The 25,695-nt window shown below is 38.8% G+C and overlaps 1 protein-coding gene across 4 annotated transcripts in view; it reads left to right on the forward strand.

The window, feature by feature from the left end:
* Positions 1–22,459, forward strand: part of TRPC6 (transient receptor potential cation channel subfamily C member 6) — a 101,293-nt gene extending 78,834 nt beyond the window's left edge. For all 4 annotated transcript variants that reach the window (XM_066989849.1, XM_048078213.2, XM_048078214.2 and 1 more), the window contains 6 exons: positions 922–1,186; positions 3,698–3,893; positions 5,544–5,747; positions 13,738–13,821; positions 15,764–15,839; positions 16,276–22,459. In XM_066989849.1, coding sequence (XP_066845950.1) covers positions 922–1,186; positions 3,698–3,893; positions 5,544–5,747; positions 13,738–13,821; positions 15,764–15,839; positions 16,276–16,427 — 977 coding nt within the window. In that variant the 3' untranslated portion in view covers positions 16,428–22,459. The remainder of the gene's footprint in view (positions 1–921; positions 1,187–3,697; positions 3,894–5,543; positions 5,748–13,737; positions 13,822–15,763; positions 15,840–16,275) is intronic.
* Positions 22,460–25,695: the final 3,236 nt, after the last annotated feature.

The raw sequence follows: 25,695 nt of genomic DNA on the forward strand, positions 1-25,695 counted from the left end.
CCTTTATAATCAATGGATATCTAATCAGTATAAGCAGAGCCATGAAATGAAGGTAGCACTACCTGGCTGAATTCAATTGACCAAACATAAGGGACTAGTGCCATTTGAGTTGCCTAAGGTTTTCTCCCTTGACTCCAGCTGCTGCTTTAAAAAAAAGACCTCTATCCTATATCTCAGATAGCCTGGGCATCTCAAAAAGATGTCTTTGTTCAGGTGTCTGAATCGAGCCCAGGCATTCACTAGGCTGCACTGATTGTACCTCCTATTTTTATGCCTGTTTGCAGCCATCTTAATTTCAAAATGAATCCCATTCATGGTTTCTTGCTATTAAAATGACACTTCTGGTGAAAGTGTAAAAAGAACAGAATAAAACACTAGTGAAAAGGTAAAACATTTCCCCACTCCTAAGCATAGGAGATGGACTAGTATCCCACATCTGTGTCAGTCTTAGTGAAGTATCTTCCCTTCTTTCACTTTAATTTCTGTCAACATCTTCATGGAAGAAATTTACTGAGCACTGGGAAGCAGTGGGCAACCACTGCTGGCACTATTTGAGCAGTTATACTTGGCACAAGGAAGTCAAATGAATATCTAAGCACTTCACTCAAAGGAGGACATTGTATTTCTATGTGCTTTTTAAGTTCAAAAGGGTAAAAATTAACGGCTCCTTACTTTTAGGCAGCACAGTTTTATACCTTTTTACTAATGAAATAGGTCAAAATTCATGATACAACATACAGTAAAGGAAAGCACATGCAGGTTGTACTTCAACTGTTTCAGATTTGCATAGCTCCACTTAATTCAATTCTAACTTACAATGACTTTGGTTCACTATTACCGCTCCCCTAAAGACAGCACTTCTGTGAACAACCCAGGGTGGACTTCAGAATGCTGACAGAAATTCTTATCTTTTGTTTCTAGCTAGAATAAACTGGGATCCGTCCGATCCACAGATCATATCTGAAGGCCTGTATGCTATTGCAGTAGTATTAAGTTTCTCCAGAATAGCCTACATCTTACCAGCCAATGAAAGCTTTGGACCACTGCAGATATCACTTGGCAGAACTGTGAAAGACATCTTCAAGTTCATGGTGATATTTATCATGGTGTTTGTAGCTTTCATGATAGGCATGTTTAATCTCTATTCCTACTATCTGGGAGCAAAACAAAATGAAGCATTCACAACGTAAGTACTACTGATTTGACTGTAATAATTTTGAGATATTTTTATGGGAAGATAGTTGCTTGCATTGTATGTATTAAGTTTACTAATAGTTTCATAAGGTTTACATCTTTTAAAATACCTCTTTGTGTTGTATTAAGTAGTAATTTTTTTATCATATATATATATACATACATACATTATATTATATACTTGAATCAGCAGATGAGCTCCTGATCCCAACAGTACTACGATAAATCATGAAGAACAGGCTGGGAAGGTGAGGAGTAGTTGCAATTTATGTGAGAGAAGCAGGAATGCCTGTGCATCTGCTTAGGGATAGATAATGAGCCAGCAAGAATTTACAGGTCGTGATTAGAGGGTAGACCAACATGGGTGATTTTCTGGTGGATGTCTGCTGCAGACTGCCTGATCAGGAAGGTGAAATAGATGTGGCTGTCTTCAGACAACTGGGAGAAGCCTCATGCTTGCAGCTCCTGGTCCTCATTGGAAGTTTTATCCACCTCGATATCTATCAGATGGGCAACACAGCAGGGCACAAGCAATCTAGAAGGTTTCTGGAGGTCATCGACTATAACTGCCCAACATAGGTGATTGAGGATCTGATGTGGAGAAATTTGCTACACCTGACTTTTACAAACAGTGAAGAATTGCTTGCGGATGTGAAGGCTGAGAGTAGCGTTGGCTGATGAGATGGTGGGGTTCACGTTACTGAGAGGAGGGAACAAGGCAAACTGCAGGACCACCACTGTGTACTTCAGGAGAGCAGACCTTGTCCTTTAAAAAGAATCTTGTATGAAGAGGAGGTCCTGGAGGAAAGGGGAGTCCAGGGGAGCTGTTTGATTTTCAAGAATTGCCTCTTCAACGCTCAAGATTGGTCCATATTACTGGGTAGAAAATCAAACAAAGGTAGCAGAAAATCTGTATGGATGAACAAGAGTGACTGATAGGTTGTAATGTTGCTCAGAGGGACTTCAGCAGGCTGGAGGAATGGGCTGACAGCATCCTCATGATGTTCCACGTGGGAAAATACCAAGTCCTGGCCGTAGGGTCATAGTAACCCCAGGCACCAGGGCAGCCTAAGGCTGAGCAGCTGGAAAGCAACTTGACAGAAATAATTGTTATTGATGCTCTTATGATATCTTCCTCTTCGTGTTCCTGTTTATCTGAAGGTCTGGTCCACGTTCACTTCCAAGATTCCTGAGCTACTGGTGTTTCCTATTCGAGCCTGCTCAGTAATCAGTGCAACCCACTTACTCCATGTAGCATCAGTTGTATGCTTTTTTTCTTCTCCTACCATAAGAAGAGAAGTTCTGAATTTACTCTATCTGTCAGGAGTTACTTGGTATACATTTGTCATGCCATCTTATTGCTAGCCATGATTTTAAGATAAATCACCCGAGTGGATACTCATTCTTTTCCATGCCCTGCAGTCCTTGCCCACTTAATTTCTGACTGTCATAGTATTTAAACTATAGCTGTTATGAGGCTTGCTCAGCCAGGAAATAAACTCGGCCAAGAAGGAAAAAATTGCTACTACTTTTCTTCTTATTATCAGTTCACACAATAATAAAGTACCTAAACCAATTCACAGATGGTGTACTGATAAAATATTTTATGCAGAGAGGTAGATTCAGAACTATAACTTACGAGTTTCTTTTGACTTTTTCTCTTAATGATAATGCAATAAAATTGAAAATGTGCTTTGCAATGCTACTACATTTGGGTCATGGGGAAATAAGATCTATTCATCAAAAAAAGAGAAAATATGTCTACAAGGAGGCGAAGATAAGAATAGATTCCCCAGACATTTGGACTTATGTTTATGCATGTGTATGTCGATACAGAGAGAGAGAGAAAGAGAAAGAAATACATACATATATTATCTGATTAAGAGGAAATACATGTATTGAAAAGAACTAACCTGAAAAAAAAAAAATAAAAATTAGTGTCACAACACCATGACTTATTAACTTTATCCTGAATTTGTGGGAACAGTGAAAACTGAACTTCAGGATTATGGTCGTGAAGCATTTTTGAAAAATGTTGCTTTGCAGTCAAACAAGCTGCTTTTTTTACAGTTTCAGAATGTTGATCATATTAATGGTATAATACTTAATAACAATTGAACTATTCACATAATTATAATGAAGTATTTACAGGTTATTTTTTGTTATTTACATTCACATTACAGGCAAGTATGTTGCATGTAGAATAAAGTAGTTTATAATGATTCATTGTTATATTCTTCTGAGGCTGTAAATATAATTCCTAAACTGAATCAGATATTTTTATTTTCAGTCCTAAATATTAGGACACATATATTATGGAACAACATATACATATGAAATTAGATAGTCTACTTCTTCTGCACAATATTGCTCTGATACAGGTGTACATTATGATAGTAGAAAATTTTGAACACTGTGTAAAAATGGTTGCTGACAATTTATACAGTAAGACTATACAGTTCTTGTTCAGTAACATATGCATGTGTTCAATTTCTCCTTTTAGTGTTGAAGAAAGTTTCAAGACATTATTCTGGGCTATATTTGGACTCTCAGAAGTTAAATCAGTTGTCATCAATTATAAACACAAATTCATTGAAAATATTGGCTATGTCCTTTATGGAGTCTATAATGTTACCATGGTCATTGTCTTACTGAACATGCTTATTGCAATGATCAACAGCTCATTCCAGGAAATTGAGGTAAAAATTCCATTTATGATGAAATATCACCTAATTTAATGTTATATCTAATTGTCTAAATATCTTGGAAATCCTGTTTTCTTGTCATCTTATAAGCAAAATAACACAGAGAATTTTGGGATATGTTACCAGAAAATATTCATTCCACTGTTCATTTTTATTACAAATCAGCTGGCAATTACTCAGCTGTATGTGCTCGCAGTAAAAAGAACCAGACTGAACCAAGAAACTGCTGCTGACCTGTCTTATGTTCCTTATAATGATATGCTGTATTGTGTGACTTCATGAATCTTTCCTATACCTTGTTTGTAGTTATTATTTGAGCAGTGTCCCTCTTGTGTCAAGGATGTTGTCATTCCTATGCCTCTTGACCTTGGAAGTCTAAAACATGCTGTTTTCTTATTTTTATTTAAACAATCATTGCTTTAGTCCTCTGCATTCAACAGAAATTTAGCTGACAAAGTAATCAGCAGGGCTACGGAAAATCAGCATGAACTTTTCATGCCATGCAATACAAAGGGCTAAATCATTATAATTGATTAGGAAAAAAAAAAAAGCAGAGCTCCAAAAGCTAGGCCATCCCAGGTTTTCCTGGGTGATGCCTTACCACAAAGCAGCTGACTCAGGTTGTTTGACACTACCAGTTTCTAGGCATTGGCTTGGGGTCACAGCCATTATCCAACCTGATTAAAAGCAGTGCACATTCTCCAGATTCAGATTTTTCTGACTGAGAAGAACACAGAAAAAACAATTAGGTTTAGCGCAAAGAAAACTACACTGCTATCCAAAAGTATGACGACTGAATACAAATAGCTTCTAAAAACAGCTACAGCATATTTGAGCCTGACCTCAGTCCTTTCTGCAGAATTGACTTCCCTTGATCTTTACAGGAATGAGTAGAATGAGTATTTTGGCCATTGTAAATGTTAAACATAAACCATGGCAATGATAGCATACCTGATTTAATCGTATATTAAAGCAAGTGGAAGGAATTTGATAAAAATCATCTAATCCTCTTTAACATCATGTTTAAAGTAATAAAGTAAAATTCTTATTTAAAATTCTGATGCTATTTCTTTTTCAAAAAGAAGTTTATAGATGAAATTAATTGCTACAAGAAGAGATCAGTAAGATAAAAAATCAAAGCTTGTAGTATCATTGAGGGATTTACATTTTTGTTATGTTAGAATAAGATTTTTCCATTTTATTTACTGAGCGTGACAGTGTTCCATGCAAGTGACTACTTGACCAAGCCTGAGAGGATAAATTTGAATGTTGCCATGAAGCTTTACATTAGGCATTGTATTGCGTGCTTTTAGGTCACCACCATAGGATTATTAGTCTCATCACAAAGAGCACAAGCCAAGAAGTCGTGATGCCGTATTGCAGACTATTAGCACTCATTCCGGAGTAACTGATGTCTAAAGCAAATTCACTTTGTTCTTCTGTAATTGCATTGTTTTAAATGGATTAATAAGAACAATTCTATTAATTGAAATGTGGTTTTCACAGATTATAAACAAGCTCTTAACCTGTTTGAAATTAACTTCAGCCAATTACATTGAAAGCACACATAGCATTTAGCTAGAGCATTTTCAGTTGTCCAGATGCTATTAATAGTGTATTAATAGAAATGTTTCTGCTTTGCAGGATGATGCTGATGTAGAATGGAAGTTTGCAAGGGCTAAACTTTGGTTTTCTTACTTTGAAGAAGGGAGGACTCTTCCAGTACCCTTCAACTTAGTGCCAAGTCCAAAATCTTTGCTGTATCTCTTACTCAGAATCAAAAAATGGATCTCTAAACCATTTCTGTGCCAAAAGAAAAACTTTCAGGAAGATGCAGAGATGAATAAGGTAATTTAACAGTGCGTATATTAACTACTAATTTTAAAAGATAAAAACATGTTTAACTTTTAGTTGTTGGTGTTGACCCATTTTTCTAATGAATTTCCTTATCTGCTTAGTCCAGACTGAAATCAGTCACTAGGTACAGGTTGAAATTTACTTATTTTTTTAACACAAATATTTGTCCACATCTATAATCAGTTAAGTTAAAAAATACCGTTGTAAATTTACAGTTCTTCCTGCTCCCTGTCACAGAATCAGAAAATAATTTAGGTTGAAAGGGACCTCAGGGGTCTCTTGTCCAACTGCCTTCTCACAGCATGTCAGCTCTGAGGTCAGACCAAGCTGCTTAGGACTTCATTCTTGTCCAGTCCTGAAAACCTCCAAGGACAGAGACTTGACAACCTGCCTGGGCAGCCATGCCATTCATTGCATTACTGTTCTCAGGGGGAAAAATGTCTCCTATCCAGGCTGAACCTCTCTTGTTTCAGGCTAAACAAGCCCAGCTTCTCCAGCCTCTTCTCACAGGGCGAGTGCTTTAGCCTCCATCATCTCTGTGGTCCTCCACTAAGCCTGACAGGAGTGTACTCCTGCATCTCCTCCAACACCTTGTCATTGATAAAGATACTGGAAACCAATAATGAGTGGTGTCCCTCAAGGGTCCGTACGGGCACCAATGTTATTTAATATCTCTATCAATGACGTAGATAGTAGAGTTGAACATACCCTCAACAAATTTGCAAATGACACCAAGCTGGTGCCTTTGATATGCTAGAGGGAAGGGATGCCATCCAAAAGCACCTTGACCAGCTTGAGAAGTGGGCCCATGTGGACCTCATGAAGTTCCAAGGCCAAATGCAAAGTTCTGCACCTGGTCTGGGGAAATCCCCAGTATCAGTACAGTTGGTGATGGATTGATTGAGAGCAGCCCTGCAGAGAACGACTTGGGGATACTGGTAGATGAAAAATTGGGTATGAGCTGGCAGCGTGCACTTGCAGCCCAGAAAGCCAACCATAATCTGGGCTGCATCAAAAGCAGCATGGCCAGCAAGTCGAGGGAGGTGATTCTCCCCGTCTGCTCTGCTCTTGTTAGACCCTATCTGGAGCCCTGCGTTCAGCTCTGGGGTCTCCAGAGCAAGAAAGACAGGGACGTGTTACAGTGGGTCCAGAGGAGGACCTCAAAAATTATCAGAGGGATGGAATACCTCTCCAATGAAGAAAGGCTGAGAAAGCTTGGGATGTTCAGCCTGGAGAAGAGAAGGCTCTTGAGTGACCTTGTAGCAGCTTTTCAGTACTTAAGGGGGGTTTATAAGAAAGATGGAGAAAGGAATATGGGTAATGGTTTTAAAATGAAAGAGGGTAGATCTAGACTGGATATGTGGATGAAATTTTTTACCTTGAGACACTGGAATAAGTTGCCCAGAAAAGTTGTGAATGCTCCATCTTTGGAAGTGTTCGAAGTCAGGTTGGACAGGGCTTTGAGCAATCTGGTCTACCGGAAGATGTCCCCATCCATGGCAGAGATGTCACACTAGATGATGTTTAAAGGTTCTTTCCAATGAAAACCATTCTATGATTCTGTATTAAAAAGTGCAAGTCCCAAGACAAGGCCCCTTACTACCCTCTGAGTGCAACTATCCAGCCAGCATTTTGCCCAGTTGTCCAGGCTAAAATCCTAAGGTAGGTACAAGAATATTTTGGGATATGGAGTTAAAACCCTTACTAAAATCAAGATAGATTACATTCCCAGTTCTTCATTCATCTGCAAACCCAGTAATTTTATCACAGAAGGCCATCCGGAGGATCAGGCAAATTTTACCCTTTGTAAATCAACACTTACTGTTGTTCTCAGTCACCATCTGCTCCTCCATGTGCCCAGAAATGTTCTCCAAGAGGACTCAGTCCATTGTTTTCCCAGTTACCAAAGTGAGGTTGAGTGGCTTGTGGTGCCGGCATCATCATTTTGGCCTTTGTTTTGACATTTGTCTTTCTCCAGCCTTTGGAGACCTCTCCCAGTCTCCACGATCTGTCAAAGATGTTATCATCTTTGCAAGTTCTCCAACTGCTCTCATAACCCACGGATGCAACCCATCAGATCCAATGGACTTGCCTGGGCCAAGTTCTCTCAATTAACCCCTGACTTAACCCTCATCCATGGTCGGTTGTTCAAAACCCTCTTCAAACCCCTTCACTAAGCACAGAGCCCTGATAGACTGTTGGTGAAGCCTGATGGAGAGAAGGCATCAAGTCCCTCAGCCTTACCTGTATCCAATGTCACTGAATACCCTGCTCGACTGAGCAGCAGGCCCATGTTTTCCCTGGTCAGCATTTTACTGCTATTGCAGTAGTAGTTCTTATTGCCCTAGCAAAAGCCAGCTTAAGGTGAGCTTTGGCTTTCTTAACAGCACCCTCACATGCCTGGGCAGTGCTTCTGAAATCCCCTTATCCAGCCTGTCTCTGCATCTGCCAAGAAAGCAGCTTCCTTTTATTCTAAGCATTCTGTTATGTTTTATACAAGTACAATAAAAGGCACTTGAGTTTATTTATTGCTGTAACTAATGGTTTTATTTAAGGAGTTTATAGTCAGTCTGTTTTTCTTGCAGTGGTTTGGTATAAATTAAATTAATTGCTTTACAAGAACGTAGGGCTTAGCACATGAGTTTACATGGTGGTAGAAGTGTAAAGACTAGTGTTGTAATGCAATATGGAAGAAGACCTTTGCAAGACACCTAATGAGACTTGCTAAGTAGAAAGGTGAGCATATGGTAACACTCACACACGCAAAAAAGGAATTACAGGTTTGTCTGTGTGGCAGAATCAAATGTGTCATTCATGGAACTTTAAAAAGTGAAGGGTCGCTGTTAAAATAGGCAGCAGACTGACCAGAGGCCTCCTCAAGGTTAGTAGTTTTTAAGACTGTGGCTATAGTCGTTAGACAGGGAGCCTGTGAAGAAATTACATGCCTCTGTCAGTTCTCAACCAATCTGATAAACACTTTTCCCATCACAGTTATCAGCTGAAGAGTAAAAGAGAAAATAAATTCATTACAATCCTAGAAGGAAAAAATGGACCTATATGGAAAAATAGTGTGCCTCTGACAAGCCTCTGCCTCTGGTTAAGTTCATAATGGTTTATAAAAGGAGACAGAGGCATTATGAACACTGCCAACAAACTCAAGCTTGTTATTAATTTCAGATGTCTCGTGTGTGCTACTGATAAACTTTCTAGCCTTTCACAGACCTCGTGTCATTTTATTTGGAAAATCTAATACTAATCTATTTAAGACCCATCAGAGATAATATCACATTTGCTTGAATTTTCAGTGACTCAATATTTTCAAAACTTTTCATCAAGCTGCTTGATGAAAATTGATTTCACAACTTCAGTGAGTGATAAGGTCATCACTGAAAAATGAACTTTAAGGAGATACATGCAAACTTCAAAATGGGTGATGGTGAGAAACATTTGTGACTTTGAAATGTGCATAAGTAATTTAGAAGCTTATTTTTAATGATGGCTTTAAAAATGAAATTTCTGATCCAAAACAACTTAGGTACACTTGAAAATCTCATTCTTGCAATTACAATGGATTTTTATCATTCCTTTCCAAAATTATGTTCGTACATAGCAATTGAGATAGCTAGAATGGTGCTGCCTACTAGCTGCAGATGGTAGAGTAACAAATGCTAAATTATACGTTCTTACTTTGCAATCAAAGAAGCTATAAAACTGAAAATCAAATTAAAAACAAACAAACAAAATAATACCTTACACTGAAAACCATAATGCAGCTGGAGTTGCATCTATTCTTTTCTCAGCCTTTCCAGCAAGGTGATTGATATTGCCAACTGATTACGTTCTTACTTCCCTTTTGCCCTGCCATATGCCACAGAGTGGATCTATCATGTGCTGCCATCCTTTGCACTTCTAAAAGTAAACTAAAATGTTTTCATGTCCACTATTGATGATACATTACCGTAAAGTCTGTTTTATGGCATAGTCTCAAAGAAATTCTTAGGCTCTGGGGCTTTTAGCTTTGCTCTCATCCCTGTGCTAGGCAGGTTTTTCCTGCTGTGGCTGCCAAGGTGGCCATCCTTGCGTGAGGAGCTGCTGGAAGCACAATGAGCTGTGTGAAGGTCAGAAGAGATCTGGCAAGAGCAGACCCAAGATTTGGTGGCTGTGACTGTGCAAATGCAGGACTCAGGGATGGCTTGGCCCTATTCAACTAGCTTTGCCCCCCAGTAGGGTTGTTGCAAGTGCTAGTCCCCAATCTGTTCCAGTTGCCAAACTGCAAGGGAGAGAGTGAGTTCCTCTGGTGCAAGTCATGCTGGGGAGGTCTCCAAAAGTTTACCGAGAGATGCCTTTACATTGCAGTGCCCAGAAATGTTAATGCACGCTTGAGTTTACTGACTCAGGCCCAGTCTGAGGGTCTTTCCCAAAGCCAGTGTCTTCTCGGTGCAGAAGCAGCAGTAGCACCAGAGTGAGTGTAAAGGTGAGAAGGAAGGTGGGAAGGGGGGAATTCTGCCCCTGAAGCTAGCTCTGCCCTTATTATTGTCAGCAGAAAACAAAGGCGGATGCTGATAATGCTAAATGGCTAGTATGGATAATGTTAATTAACATAGCTGCATTCAAAGTGTAGCACACCGGAAACATGTCTTGAGACATGTCTAAATTATAATAATGAAGACTGTGAAGATGTTTTCTTACAAGCTGTTGTTTAAGACCTTCAGATTTCTGCTGTAGGGTAGGATTGATGTTTTAAACATCAGATAAACATGAAAGATAATCCAAAATAAATAAATAAAAAATAATAATAATAAAAAAAAGGAGCTTTAAAGAAACCTTCTTGAAGTTTTATTCTAAATCAAAACAGTGCCTTAGGAAAGACAAAGTTTATGTTTTAAGAGTCAAAGAACCTGTTCATCTTCCTGAGCAAATAGTGGCAGATAACCTATATAAGGCATTTTTTTAAACCATGACCTTTCAGAAAAGAAATAAGGAACTAATTATTGAAATAGCTTTAAAACCTGACTCAAACAATGAAAAAATATGTTACTTTCTCTTTCCTAGAATAAAACAGTGATTCTGAAACTTGCACGAGGGATCTCTGGTTATGAGAGCAGAAACTGAATCATTTTCTGGGAACCCACACTCCTGGTCTAAGCACATGCAGTTTAATGGCATTCCACTAAAGTCATCAGCTGCTTCTGAAAATTGGGATTTAAAGACATTAAGAAAGTGCTGCACAAAACAGCTACAGACATTATAGATGACTGTTCTAACTGATTGCACTGAAATTTAAGCAATACTAGAGAAAGATGTAATGCGAAACAAGTTTAAACAAGAACATTTTTTTCTAAGAGCAGTGCTCCATGCATGCTGCATTTTTCTTTCACACAACACTCCCAGAGGAGAGTTATTTTTGTTAGGGTTCATATGATTGTTGTATTTAAATTACTTTTTCTTTCCTCTCCAGTTACTCATGTGTGGATTCTCAAAAGATAATAACTTAAAAAGATGAAAACTATTTCAATCATTAAAGTGACAAGCTGAGTTTACTCTATTAGTTGTTTTGAGGAGAGGAAAAAGCTATACAAATGAAGCTTAAAGAGTTTACAGATTTTGTGTAAAAATGAAGTTATAATGAAATCTTGACAATCTCTGCCACCAAGTGGCCACTCAACAGTGTACAATAAATGTACATTGTGTGAAGCACACAAATGTGCTTCCTGCAGAGGAAGCAAACTCTTCATTTTATTCTACCACATTATTTCCAGAAATTAGGAAACCAGAAGCTGAAGAAGAAGTAAGATTTTTTTTTTCTCACTTAATCTAGTAATGAAGGTGAGGCCCAGGAGAATACTTGTTAGTTTTAAAACCCTCAAAGACACATTGATTACACAGTCATGTAAAATCACTAGCCACTATTTATTTTTTTGTTATAAATCATCTAATGCATATTTTAAGTTAAAACATATTTAGATAAGCTTACATTTTCCAATGTATATTCAAACCATTTAAGGTAGCTTTATTCAAGAAAAAAAAAAGCAGCAAAAGATTTTACACATCTTTAATTCATTTTCCATCCAAATTCTGCTTAATATGTTACATAAATATTAATTGTGCTATATATCTCTATATCTTGTGAATTTATTTTTGCTTATTTCAAGTAAAAATAATCTGAGTTAATGTTTTTAAAAAGATGTGTACATATACAGAGAGAGAATCTTTCTAATGAACAAAAGGAAGTTCTAAATTCAGCGTAAATTTGATATTAATTTTAAATGAATATGCTGTGCCAACAAATGTGATGTTTTCTTCAGGAAAAAAATATCAAAGTACAAGTGCTAAACAAAATTTTAAAATATTTTAATTATTCCCTCTTTACTGATTTATTAAAACTTATTTGCTTTACTGTAATAGTGAAAATAAAGTTCTTGGGAATTCTGGAGAACTAGAAGACTTAAAGAGCAAGTTCTGCAGCAACAGGGAGAATTACGAATTTTAATTAATGTCCTCTTTGCTGATTATGCACCTGAATATCATGTGTCATTTAGCATTTTTTGTACATATACAGTTCCCAAGTTTTTGGTTTTAGCCTTTTTTTGTGTTAATACATGTAGTGTAAGTTAGACCAAAACCCCAGTAAAGCTCTCTCCTGAGAGCTTTAACCTTTTCTAATTGACATCTGGTGAATATTTACCACGTATTCTATAATCCTACTCCCATTTACTCTCAAAGTTCAACCACAGGAAATTCACAGTGTACCTCAGGAGGTTATAATGATTTCTGTTGTACGAGGAACAGCTACATGAAAGCTTCAGCCTTCATTGGCAGGTGTTGGAGTGTGGGCTGCTTGCTGTGTGACATGGCTGTGCAGCTGCACAAGCATCTAACCCTCCCCTGCTTTCCCAGCTTATCCCTCATACCAGGCTTCAAAGTGCTCTATTTTGCTTAGTTGTAGGTGCTCGATGCGTTAAGACACAAAATAACCAACAAAGGGAACCTCACTGAAGGTGTAGTGTGATCCCACAGGATCAGAGGTACTGCACTGGGAGCCTAGCGTTTTAAACCAGTGAAAGTCTTATTGTAACTTGTCTACATGTGGTGAAAGTACTTTTTAGTGACAGTCCCACTTATTTCTCGTCCAGACCAATCACAGCTTATATTTCACACTTTTTTATTTCTTGCAGTACCGCTTTTTGTACTGTCCCCATATCAATCAAAATTCATGTAATTCATTTTGGTTTGAGACTCTTAGTGCAGTCCAACCATCCAGCTGGAGCCCCCATTCACAATTTCCTGAAGCTTTAGTCCTTATCAAAGATGTAAATCGCAAACAAAGCCTGCAAGTTGCATCCTCTTGTTTTCATCAGGGATGAAGACCTTTGTTTTAGCACGTGTAGTAAAGAAGATGCTTTTCAGAAACACCAGCTGATAATTTTGTGGTTCCTGGAAGGAACTGCAGAACTGATTACATTTATTAATGCAAGCGAGGGAAGAAACAAACTCGCTGCATATGTTGTGGTAGTGGGGATCCCATTAGTTACAGGCGAGTGCTACAAAAGGAAGGAAGGGCAACTTTGCCACCTTGCCTTCTTCCTCGACTTCCACCTGCTGTGTTGTGTCCTGACTTTCCTTCACCCATTTCCTACTGAGCTGCTCTGCCTTCTGCCTCCTGACATGGACCCCCTTCCCTGCCTGCAGACCCACAGAGATGGGGGGTCTGCTCTGGTCCCTCGTGCACAGTAGGGGCCGGTGAAATGCAGAGGAAAAGGAGGAAATCTCCCAGTTCCTCACTGTCCTATCACAGTCTGAAAGTGTTCGGTCAGCTCCTGTGAAGGAGTTCTGCACAGGTACAAAGACTGCCACAGTAACTTCATACTCCCAGAATTGGGTTCAATAGTTAATGTTCTGTCATACAGTATTTGTGTGGGGCAATTTAACTTAATATTGTTCTTGTATTTATTTTGTATTATAAGCAATGTTTCCATTTCAGCTTGGTCAAAGGAAGCAATCAAGTATAAGAAGCTCTGATGAAATCCACTTAAACAGTTTAAACAATCCTCCAAGACAATACCAGGTAAAAAGCACTTTATTTTTGAACTAGATCAAGAAGTTGTACAACTCGTAGATCAGACTGACAACATAAGGACAGTTTGAATTTAAGTTAAACAAGAATCAAGAGTAAATCCACAGACTTTGTATATATCAGAAATAAATGCAATGATTTAGGTACTTACACTAAAATTTCAATTTTTATCTCTTTTTTTTGGTTGTTGTTGTTTGTTTGTTTGCCCATATAGTGCAATATTTAAATTTTTTTTTTTTTTGATTTTACACACAGGTTGAGTCCTCAACTGTACAGCACAAATTAAGAAAACAAAAAAGAAAAGTAAAATACTCCTGGTCTATTTGCTGAAGCAGCTTAGCTTATTGTGCCACATTTCAATATTTTAATACCTCAAGCACTAGAAATATCTTTCAGCCTGTGTGCTATCAATAGTCTGTTTATCCTTTAGTTCCTAGACAGCTTCAATGAGCCTTCCTGCAGTTAAGCATGAGGAGACCCCAACCTAGTCCACATAAAGCACAGTTGCTCTGGGCTTCTTTTCTTCTGGAGGCTGCTCCTTTCCTTCCTGCAATGCTACTAAGTAGGCAGAAAGGAACGAGCAAGATCTGCTTAAGCAGGCAGAAAGGAACAAGCAACTTGGGCAGTAGAACAGGACAGTCTGTACACTAAAGGGCATTGAAAACTGTGGAATTAGGCATCGATACCTTTTTTTAACCATAAGGCAAAAACAAGTTGGTTTCCTTGGGTGCCACTGTTACGTTATGCAGTGTCTATACAAGTCTGTTCCAAAAACTCTGACATTTTCACAGCCAATTTCCTTGCAATGCACTGATAGATATGAAGATTATAAATGTATCCTGTAAACTTGAGGATATGTGGCTTTGTATTTGAAACATTCTTGGATTATTAGAATAAACAGTACGGCTGCTGACCTTGCAAGCATGACTGTAATGATGGTCTGGAACCACTGATCTAGGATGATTCACTTCTCAGCTACCTCTGGTCAAAGCTATTTCTGTGGAGACAAAAGCAGACACATAAAACTATACGTATTTTCTATCTTGTAGTGAAAAACAAAAAATATTGTGTTGTCATGGGTTACATTCTATGAAAATATTAAAGCCAAAGATAGATCTTCTAAGGTAGTTAGATACCTTCTTCCATATTCAAGTCATTTGAACTAATGGGAAAAGCAGGGTCAGGATTTGTCTCTCCTAGAAAGATAAAATGCACCTCTCAATTTGCTGGCATAGGTCCCCCTTATTACTAGTGGACAGGGCAGTCATTTGAATGGTGTGCTTCACTTGCTCAGTTTTAGCTGTCTGAGATGAACTATGCTCTCAGATTTGCTTTTTCTTTCCATAAAGGGAATTATGGGTGACTGCCACAGATACATATATTTACATTATAAAATATCTATTTGCTTAAATGAGTCATAACTGAGGTGCTTAAATGACTCTTAGAATGTGGGTTCCATTTTTTTTCTGACTTTCACATTGTGAAAAGATAGCTTATCTGTTATAATACTAAAAATAGATTAAAATAAACATTGCAAAAGGGTTTAGCAATTAGCATGGCTAGTCAGGGCCATGGTCATCTTTTGGTAAAAACAGAAGCTGGATATTTTTGTCTATATGTAGATCAATGCTGCAACTATATTAATAATTCTCGTAGACTCTGGTAGTGGTCCAAATCAAGCTTCATGAATGATAACATCAGGAAGATAGGCTTAGTTTTCTAACTTTCATATATATATTCGTATAGAAGAATAAATTTTACATAACTACCATAGATGAAAAAAGGTATTTTTACATTACATTCTTTTAAGCTGGCAAGTCCTACACTGCAATGTCTGAATGCAAGAAAAGATAGCAGAGCTCAATATTGAAATGTCATAGCAACCCTAGAAAGTCCAAGTAAGATTTTTTTTTTCTTACTTTTTTCTCTGTAGAAAATAATGAAGCGTTTGATTAAAAGATATGTACTGAAAGCTCAGATAGATAAGGAAAGTGATGAAGTCAATGAAGGTGAGTATGTGCATGTTTATGTCTAATCAGAAAATCAAAACAAATTAAAATGGTTACATATGCAACTTGAAAAAATAAATGTTTCCAAAATGCTTAATCCACTTGCCATACTTACAAGTGCAAAATATAAAATTAACATGAAATTGAAATTAGGGAGGAGATGTACCTTTCCCATCAGAAACAGCTCTGCCATCAGATCTCTGCTCTCCCATCAGAAGCTATCACTGGTCCAGCACCTTCTTAGAATCATAGAATCATAGAATGAAGAGTGATGCCACTTCTAGTAGAGCCCATGCATTTCCTGCAGGGAGGCTGCATTTAATGCAGCAGCTGGTTGGGGGCACTCACATATGATATGCTACTTACTATATCATGTTTGGATATGCTACTTTTTGCTTCTTTTCTTAACAGCGTGGTCTTCTAATGTCTCTTACAGGTGAACTGAAGGAGATTAAACAGGACATTTCAAGTCTCCGGTATGAACTCCTTGAGGAAAAATCTCAAAATTCAGAAGATCTGGCAGAACTTATAAGGAAACTTGGGGAAAAATTGTCAATCAATTCTAAGGAAGAAGAAAACAAAAGATAACTAACCTAAACATTTAAGAAATGCAACAGAATGTTAACAATCCACTTAAAGCCATATTTCTGTTTTTCTCAAGTCTAGCTCACATTTCTACTACAGATTCAGAAATTACATCATTCCAACTCTATTGAAAAAACAGAGTCACAAATCCTCTGTGTATATGGTAAAGATGAAATACCACTTGAGTAGAGATATTTATTTATTCTTTACCTGCTGAAGAATAGATAGTTTTAGATCATTTTAATATTCAATTTACCTCTTTTAGAAGGTGAGTGGAATCTTGATAAGCCCAATTGTGAAAGATTAAAGACATAAATCTAAACGTTTCCTATATTAGCTGGTTGTTTTTCCAAATTTAATTTTATAGGCATTCACACTATATTTTAGTGAAGCAAAAGAGGGAAATTGTGGGTTTTTACATATTTATATCAAATCAAATGCTATTTAATTTTTCAAACATTCCCAACTAGAAAAAAAAAAGGCAAAAGGCAAAAGGCAAAAAAAAAAAAAAAAAAAAGCAAACTGCCTTTCTTAAAAATGTGCAGGTTATTAAAGTAATTTATTTGAGCATCTCCTTATTTGAGAGTTAGGTAGCAGAATTCTCAGAGGTCTTTCCTACTTATCTCTATCACTTGATAAACTATCATGAAAGATTCCTAGGTTCCAATGGGAGCTGGTGCATTAAGAAAGAAATATTTTTCACCAAGCTTATTGAAGAGCTGTTTCTGGGGCCTAAAGGAATTTCCTTTAATCCAGAATAATTAATCCTTGAAATTCTAATCTGTTCCAGAATTCCCAAATTCTCCAGCTTTTAGGTCTTGAACTAAAACCCACAAACTGCAGGGAAGTTTGATTGTAAAGCAGGTAACACATTAAGTTGGAGAATATTACAATAGTAGGTGTAAACCCTCTGAATTCAGGGAATGTTACGCATTGGGGACCATGTTTCCTCACAGTTAAATTTCTTTAAATTGTTGAATTTTGCTCAAATATATCTTTAGCAAATGAAAAGGTGTTCCAAAAGCATGAAATCTCCTGTATAGATTTGCATCCCTTGTCCTCTTTTTTCCCTGAAGAATTTCCTGCGCTGTATCTCCTAGGACTTCATCAGTGAAGAATCTACTCCATGTCATCATGAATAGCTTCCCACACTTTGGTTATGCCTACTGCAATACTCCTATGTCTCTGTTTAGCTGGACAAGAGGTACAACAGGTAGACATGTCTGGTTGATTGTTTAGATGCCCCATCCCTGGAGGTGTTCAAGACCAGGTTGGATGAGGCCCTGGTCAACCTGATCTGATGGGTGGCATCCCTGCCCATGGAAGGGGGGTTGGCGCCAGATGATCTTTAAGGATCTTTCCAAACCAAGACATTCTGTGACTCTATGAATCTATGATTCTATGATAGTTGTGTGACTCACCAGCTAATACCTACATGCAGGATAGTTGGTTGTTTTCTGTTTCTCCAAGTGGATACAGGCTAAATGCCATCTCATTTTTCCCTCAGTTAATGCAGTAAATTGGTTTCTCTCCCCCAACAATCACCCATTCTGTGATTGTTACAAGCATATATTGTGTTGGAGAACTTTACTCCTCTTTAAGCTTGGTTGAAATTAGTGAAAGGGCTGTGAAACTTTATAACAGGAACTTCAAGGTGTATAATGTACCTGTAAAAACCTTGTGTGTTTTGGAAACAAGGCTAAAATGACTTGTCAGTAATTACTTTTAAATTAGCTTTGTGAAATTTATTTATTGTGGAATGTATCAGAATCTTTCCACCTCTCCCTTTTAGGCTGAAGGTGTAAAAACATTGTTTTTAATCGGTTCAGACTAGTTTCTAGCTGAATTTACCGATAGCCTTTTTAAGAAAACATTGGTGAAATCACTGTGTATTTTCAGGGAAAAAAAGTGTGAATGAGAACTGGTTTTGTCATCACATAGAGATACATAGAGGCGAGGGGTTCTGTCCTGCCTGGAGTGCAGTCGAAGTTGTGGAGGTTGGCCTTTGACCAGGTTGACTGGGTATTTACTGTGACCTGGGGGAACTTCTCAGCCTTATGCTCAGCCAGTTAGGTTAGCCACAAATGAAGCCTGTGGGATAATCCCACGTACTGTGGGCCTCAGACATAATGAACTCAGGGTTTAGAAACTTTTAAGGCCTCTTCTTCTGAGGGAGGAGAAGAAAGACTTTTGAAGGTACTAGACTTTTAGAAGGTACTAGAACAGACTATATTAAAATCCACAGTGTGTGCGACTGGAAAACTATGAGCTACAGAATAGCTGATTTAATAACTTGCCTTTGATTATTAAAAAGCATTACCTCATAACCTGCAGTATTTCCTGCAGTAGTCAACAGGGAGTACTGCAGACTCTGAGATGGCCATACCTGTTGGTTTTCAGCAGAGATGCTCTGGTTTCTGTGTCAGCCATTGTGTGGAAACGAAGGCGGCTGGCGTGATCTCTAGCTGGAAGTCAGCATGAAGCTATCTTCACTGCCTTTTGGCTCCTGACCATCTCCCTGGGCCAGAATTGGTCGCTGATTTTGAGTTCCCCCTTGAACATTTTGGGTCTGGTTTACCGAAGTATTGAGCACTTATTACGGCTCCAGCAAATGACCACATTAGGGACCACACCACACGAAGATTTTCCACCTTCGAGAAGCCCTTTGGAAAATCTGTTGGCCAGAACTTTTGGTAGCAATTACAATTAACATTTGCTTTCACTAGTAGGAAGTTTTTGATCATTGTAATGTGCAGTTTGGATCCACAGCCCAGTGCTAGATGTTGGTAAAACTCAATCTCCATAAACCCAGTGTAAGGAAATGGCACTTAAGGAAATGTGTAAACAGAGTTTAAGATCCAGGCACTTTTAAAGTGAAGATTTTTATTACAGAGGTAAAATGGACACTGTGAACTTGTTTAAGCCCAAATTTTGACTTACTTTAAAACTATAGGATCGTAATGTATATATTGTATTTCATGAAAAAAAATACATATGGATTTTTTTAATTCAATGAAGATATTTTATATATAGTTATTACTCATGGAACAATTTGTTAAATATATTTGAAGAGGTCTATTGCCAAATGTAGTGTGACAAACAATGTAGTATTTAAAATGAGCACAATACCAAATATATTATTCTGATAAAAAATTAAACATACCAGACTAAAAATACCTTTGTGCTGCATTTTATAATCACATTAGTCCTTCACTGCAGGGAACCTTTGGCTACTCTTGCTTGGAAGAGAACAGCAAGACAAACACAGAAGAATACTTCAAATTGTGAGCAATTCTACTACAAAAAATAATAAAAAGAAAAAAACATTTCCCAGAAGGATAAAATGTCTTGTCCAACTTGATTAGACTCAGGATCTGTCTTGCCTTCTGTGACTAAGTGTCACTGATGCTAGATGTTTCAGAACGACCCTGCAGTAGCTAACATGTAATTTCATCCTACATGGTTCTACTCCTGTTTTCTAATTACAAAAGACTATAAGACTGATATAACTTTGATAAGGAAGTGTTTCCAGATTTTTTGTTAATTATTAGGATAACAAGATAGTCTTGCTACCTACTTTAGTGTTCTTTTAAAAATTTTTTGAGCTCAGCAATTCACAGTTTCTGCAGCAGCAGCTTCTATGTCCAAACCAGACCTACTATGAAAAAGTATTGGCTTTTATATTTTTTTCCCATGAATACCTCTTAAGTTTGAATTATGAGACATAGTGAGTAGAATCCAACATCTCCATGACAGTCTTCTCTCTGTTCATACAAACATATTTCACTAAAAAATATAAGATGTCTTAAGAAATTCTCAACAGAAGAAAGTACTTTCAGAACAATCCCCAAATTAACAAAGGTTTGCATGGAGGTTTCTCTCACTATTATTGTTTAAACCAAATCACACCAAGCTATTGGGAGGAAACCTTATACATCATGGAGGAACACAGATACTAGAGAGTAATAGTGTAATGCAAGTGTACTGTGCTCAAGATTTACAGAAGCAGTTCTTGGGTAGTTTTCTCCACCAAAGGGTTTTACGCATAGATTCAGATATTCCAGGCTAAAATCTGCTTTATTTCACCCCATTTTTGAGCACTTCAGTGCCAAGTTAATGTATCCTACTGGTTTTGGAAGTGAAATATGTAGGGTCATCTAATATTAGATGGATGCCAGCCATGAAGACTTCTGCATTGGAGCTCATCTAGACTTCCTTTACATGCAGTGAATAGAAATGGTCAGTCAAAGGTGTGATTTTGTCTCCTCTCAAGATAGGCAAGCATCCTGGATGAGTCATGTATTGGAAGTGACCATTTCTCACCAGTTACTCTAAAGAAGCCACTATAGCTGTTACAGATGCCTATAAGCAAGTGTGAGATGTCCCAACTTGCAGAAATGAACACTGCGGTACACTGAAAAGCCATGAACCATCACAAAGCCTCATCTGCTTAGAAGTGCTTGAACTGATGAGACCATTCATTGAGAGGAGCAGGATCCAACCTGTGTTCAGAAGAACCTAACCCATTTTCCAGGGATAATGGATGAGTATGGTCCTTCATTACTCTGAAGCAATATTACATTTTTTCAATAGTGTAAGTGTGGGTAGGCATAAATGGAAATATCTACTAACTGCGTCTTCCCCAGACATAAGAAAAACTGTAGCTTAATGTGCACTTGGAAACTAAACCCTAATTGATGAACCAGGAACTTTATGAGAAAGAGAAGTTCAAATCCTATGCTTTATTACACTATGGTGAACATGTATTTTCAAGATTATGTCTTTAAAGTAAGGTTTACAATATACAATTTGATGTTGGCAGTACTTCAGCTATAGCAGATGTATCATATAATTTATTAAGAACATGTTCTCATGGCTGCAGTGTCCCAAAATGCAGTTTAGTCCAATGAAATCTTGCATTTGCCTCTCATATACTTCCCTCAAGCTGGAAATTTGTAGCTGAACATGATAATTAATACATTATAGACAACATAATGTGCAACTGCACTCGTTCACAGAACAGTAGAAACCTTCCTTATATTGAAAATGGCTCATTTTTCATGTAAATATTTAATGCTTTTTTTAATTCATTAGAAAATGCCTAGTGCAAATAATATTTCTTATTTCTAAGCACTTATGTTCCTGCTTAAATTTTAATTTGGTCTGTGAATACAGAACTCATGAATTAGAAAATTTCTGTTTGGAAAAATGGAAAAATACTTGTACTTCATGATCTCATATCAAAAGAGGAGTTAGGTGAGGCTGAGGAATTACCTCAAACTACGTGCTCTTAGCAGGATAGGGAATACCATGGAATACAGCGCTTTACCCTGGGGCATATGACCTTGAGTAGCTCAAAATGCTGCATTTATTTTATTTTTCCATTGCTGCAAAGCCCAGCAGACTCTTGTTCCTCTTTCTGTTCTTGTCACCATCATTAATGTGACAGTGCAGAAGTGATCACAGGGTACAATCTTTCAGTGCTTTCTATGTCCAGGCAGCTATTCTAATAGCATCTGGTTTTGCTTTAACCTTTTCATTGTTCTGTGATTCAGCTCCTTGACATTTACTTTTTGCTCCTTTAATCGATGGACCTCCAATCAAAGTAATTGAAAAAGATTAGATTGCATAGTCTGCAAATACAGGTCATGAGATAAATCATTATGAACATGAATAGCAATAACTATATACACTTTTATGTATAAACACTTTTACATCACTTTGATATTTCATTGTTCTTTATAAATAATGAGTGTATTCTGCTAGGCTTGCACAGTCTGTCAAGAAGGGTATAATTAAAACAACAATCGGTACAAAAACCTTTTGCTGTGGTGGTTTAAGGCAGCTCAGCACCACCACACTGCTCTCTCATCGCCAGTCCTGAAAAGGACAGATGGATTAAATATGATGAAAAAAGCTCAGGGTTTGAAATAAGGACAGGGAGGTCACTCAACAATTACCATCATGGGTAAAACAGACTCAGCAGAGGGACGTTAATGTAATTTACTGTCTACTACTACCAGACTAGAGCTGTGAGAACTAAAAGCAAACTAAAAACACCTTCCCTCCAATCCACCCTCCTCTACGTCCTCCTCCTTCTCCCCCCCCCCCCCCCCCCCCCCCGCCTCCGAGTGGCGCACGGGAACGGGGCGTGGAGGCTGCGGTCAGTCCCTGAGGCTTCGTCTCCGCCGCTCCTTCACGGTCCCTCTCTGCCCCCGCTCCCCGTGGGGTCCCTCCCACGGGATGCCGTCCTTCCCGAACTGAGCCTGGGGGGCTGCCCACAGGCTGCAGCTCTTCCAGAACTGCTCCCACACGGCTCCGTACCACGGGGTCCATCCCCCAGGAGCAAACTGCTCCAGCACGGGTCCCCCACGGGCGGCAGCTCCCCCCAGACCCCCTGCTCCTGCGTGGGCTCCTCTCCACGGGCTGCAGCTCCGGCCCGGGGCCTGCTCCTGCGGGGGCTCTCCATGGGCCGCAGCCTCCTCCAGGCCACATCCACCTGCTCCACCGGGGGCTCCTCCACGGGCTGCAGCGTGGAGATCTGCTCCGTGTGGGACCCGTGGGCTGCAGGGGGACAGCCTGCTCCACCAGGGGCCTCTCCACGGGCCGCAGGGGAACTTGTGCTGCGTGCCTGGAGCACCTCCTGCCCTCCTGCTGCACTCACCTTGGGGGCTGCAGGGCTGCTTCTCTCTCAGCTCTCACCCCTCTCTCCCAGCTGCTGTAGCACAGCAGATTTCCCCTTCCTTCAATCTGCTCTCCCAGAGGCCCACCCAGCGTCGCTCATGGCTCAGCTCTGGCCAGCAGCAGGTCCCTTTTGGAGCCGTCTGGAGCTGGCTCTGATCTGACCTGGGGCAGCTGCTGGGCTCTGCTCACAGACCTGCAGCCTCTCTGCTGCCAAACCCTTGCCACATAAACCCCGTACCTGTAGGCAAAACCTACTCACCCTCAACTGGTGAATGGATTCTTACAATAAAATGTACTTTCCCATGACCTTTGTCAAGCCAATTCAACTCTCTGTTGAACTCAGCTTCCCTATTTGTGCCAGGGAAGAATGACAGATTGACACTAACTGATGTAAAGTTCTGAATACTGTTGGTGAACACGTTTGAATAATTAGTTTGAGGATTTTATAAAAGAGAAAACTTCATCTTTTCCTCAAAGGGACTATTTCTGTGCTTCCAGAAATGATTTTGAATAACTGTATACAGACCTGCAGTAGTGTTATCCACTGCAATAGAGAAAGAAAGTATGGAGGATTTAATGAGATTGATGTCTTCACAGCAAAAGGCATTGCTATGGGACTGTTCATCTGAGCTGCGATTCTAAAAATGCCAGTTAAAACACCCACTGAGCCTGTCCTGTATGTAGCCTGATTATTCAGTCCCCATCTCATCATGGTAAACTGGGGCTCTGCATCTGTCTCATAACACACTCACTTTTGAATGGAAAAAAATCAGGAACACAGTAAACTATTTAAAATACCATGCATTGTGAACAAGTCTTTCTGGTGAACAGAAAATAAAGTACGTAGCAGGTTGCTATCAAACCATGTTGGTAGTAAAATACTGAAGACTAAGTTAGAAGGCTGTGCTAGAGCACATATGAACTCCCCTGAGGTGGTTGTTCTATTTTTCAAATGAAAATACTTGTACGAGAAATGACCTTGTGCTTGAATTCATCAGCATCATTTAACAATGCTGTGAGCTTCTTCCCTCTGGAGTAGACCTTACACTTTGCTTTATACTTTAGTTGAGGAAACTAAGCTTCCGTATACAGCCACATCCCTTCAGCAAAGACTTCTCTTTGACCCTACAGGAGGCCATTTACTGTCGCAGTAAGAGTATTAAGCTAAGCCTGGCTAGACCAAGAAAGATTTCTCTGTGTCTGAGGGGGAGGAAATAAAGAAAAAATCAGAGAGCCTAAAGTTCTTTTACCATCTGAAGTTTGCATGTAACCACCCATGGATGTTCCATGTGTTTGGTGATTTTGTCTCTTCTGTTTTAGATATTCAGAACATAGATAACTCAGCAAGCCATCTAGGCTCCTCTTCTAGTCTCTGAAAAGGAACAGAAAATTCTAGGGCACGGTTTTAGATGTCTAACATATGCCAACAAAAACATTCTTTCAAATCATCTCTCTCTCTCAACTGCTCAGGTAAGTCCCATCCACTGTCACAAAGCTCTAGCTATAAATGGTTGTGTGAAAGCAAACACAGGCCTTCTGCTTCAGGGGCCTTACTTGGCACAGATTTCTATTGCCTGAATGATGCTTGAGAGGTAAGTCTTGGCTTAGAGCACAGACCTGACCTTGGCCCAATCTATTTGTAGATTAATGTCTTGAGAAAATGGGAACACCTTGTTGGGTGACCAATGAAGTCTGCATGGAAGTAGTGACCCAGACAAGAACTGATGGCAGTTGCCCAAATATCTTATGTTTTTCTCTGCAGATGGTTTCACAGCTTCAGACAATGTACTTTAGTAAAACTTGGATATCTATATTAGATAACTTATTTGTGTCTTTTACAAATGAATCCCCCTTACACTGGCTTTCCCCTGTAATCCAGTAGTTGTAGTTGATCTAGTAGCTGGTCATTCAACCTCCTCAAACTCTTCTAGATATTTTTTCTTCATGCAGGTAAATTTTCTAATCAACACTCAAAACTTAATCTGAAGGAGAATGATGAGGAGATAGGATACATGCTGATTATCCCAGATTATTCACTCTGGAGTGCATACTCACAGCCCTTCCCTTACTTTATTAAACAAAAGACTCAAAAAATTTGGAAGCATTCCTGGTTACTGCAAGGCTGATGTGTATATGCATATCCAATAAACTGTTTCTGCTGCACTTACCCCTTCTGTTATTCTAATGCTTCTTTTGAAAAATAAATTGTTGAGCTTACTCATTTATTTTTTAGGTTTATGGGTTTATATATTTGGTTTAGGCAGGAATTCAACGCTGATTGAAATGAATATATTTCAAGTCAACATTCTCAATGTCCATAAATTTTATAGTGTTGTCATAACATAGTCAGCAGCTGCTAGCCAATAGCTTGTCATACCAAGCTTTTCCCATGTAAAATGCATAACATCTGTTAGGTAAGCCCTCTGTGTACCTGCAAACCACAGGATGCATGCCAGAAGAAGACAGATGTTGGTAAAGATCCATCTTATTTAATCGGCTATGGCTAAGACAGCCCAGACTTTCTGGAAGGTAAATGATGTGTGAATTCATCAGGGCACTGTAGCAGAGCTGCTACTCCAGACTATTC

This window comes from Anser cygnoides, chromosome 1 (assembly GCF_040182565.1).
Source record: "Anser cygnoides isolate HZ-2024a breed goose chromosome 1, Taihu_goose_T2T_genome, whole genome shotgun sequence".
Taxonomy (NCBI): Eukaryota; Metazoa; Chordata; class Aves; order Anseriformes; family Anatidae; genus Anser; species Anser cygnoides.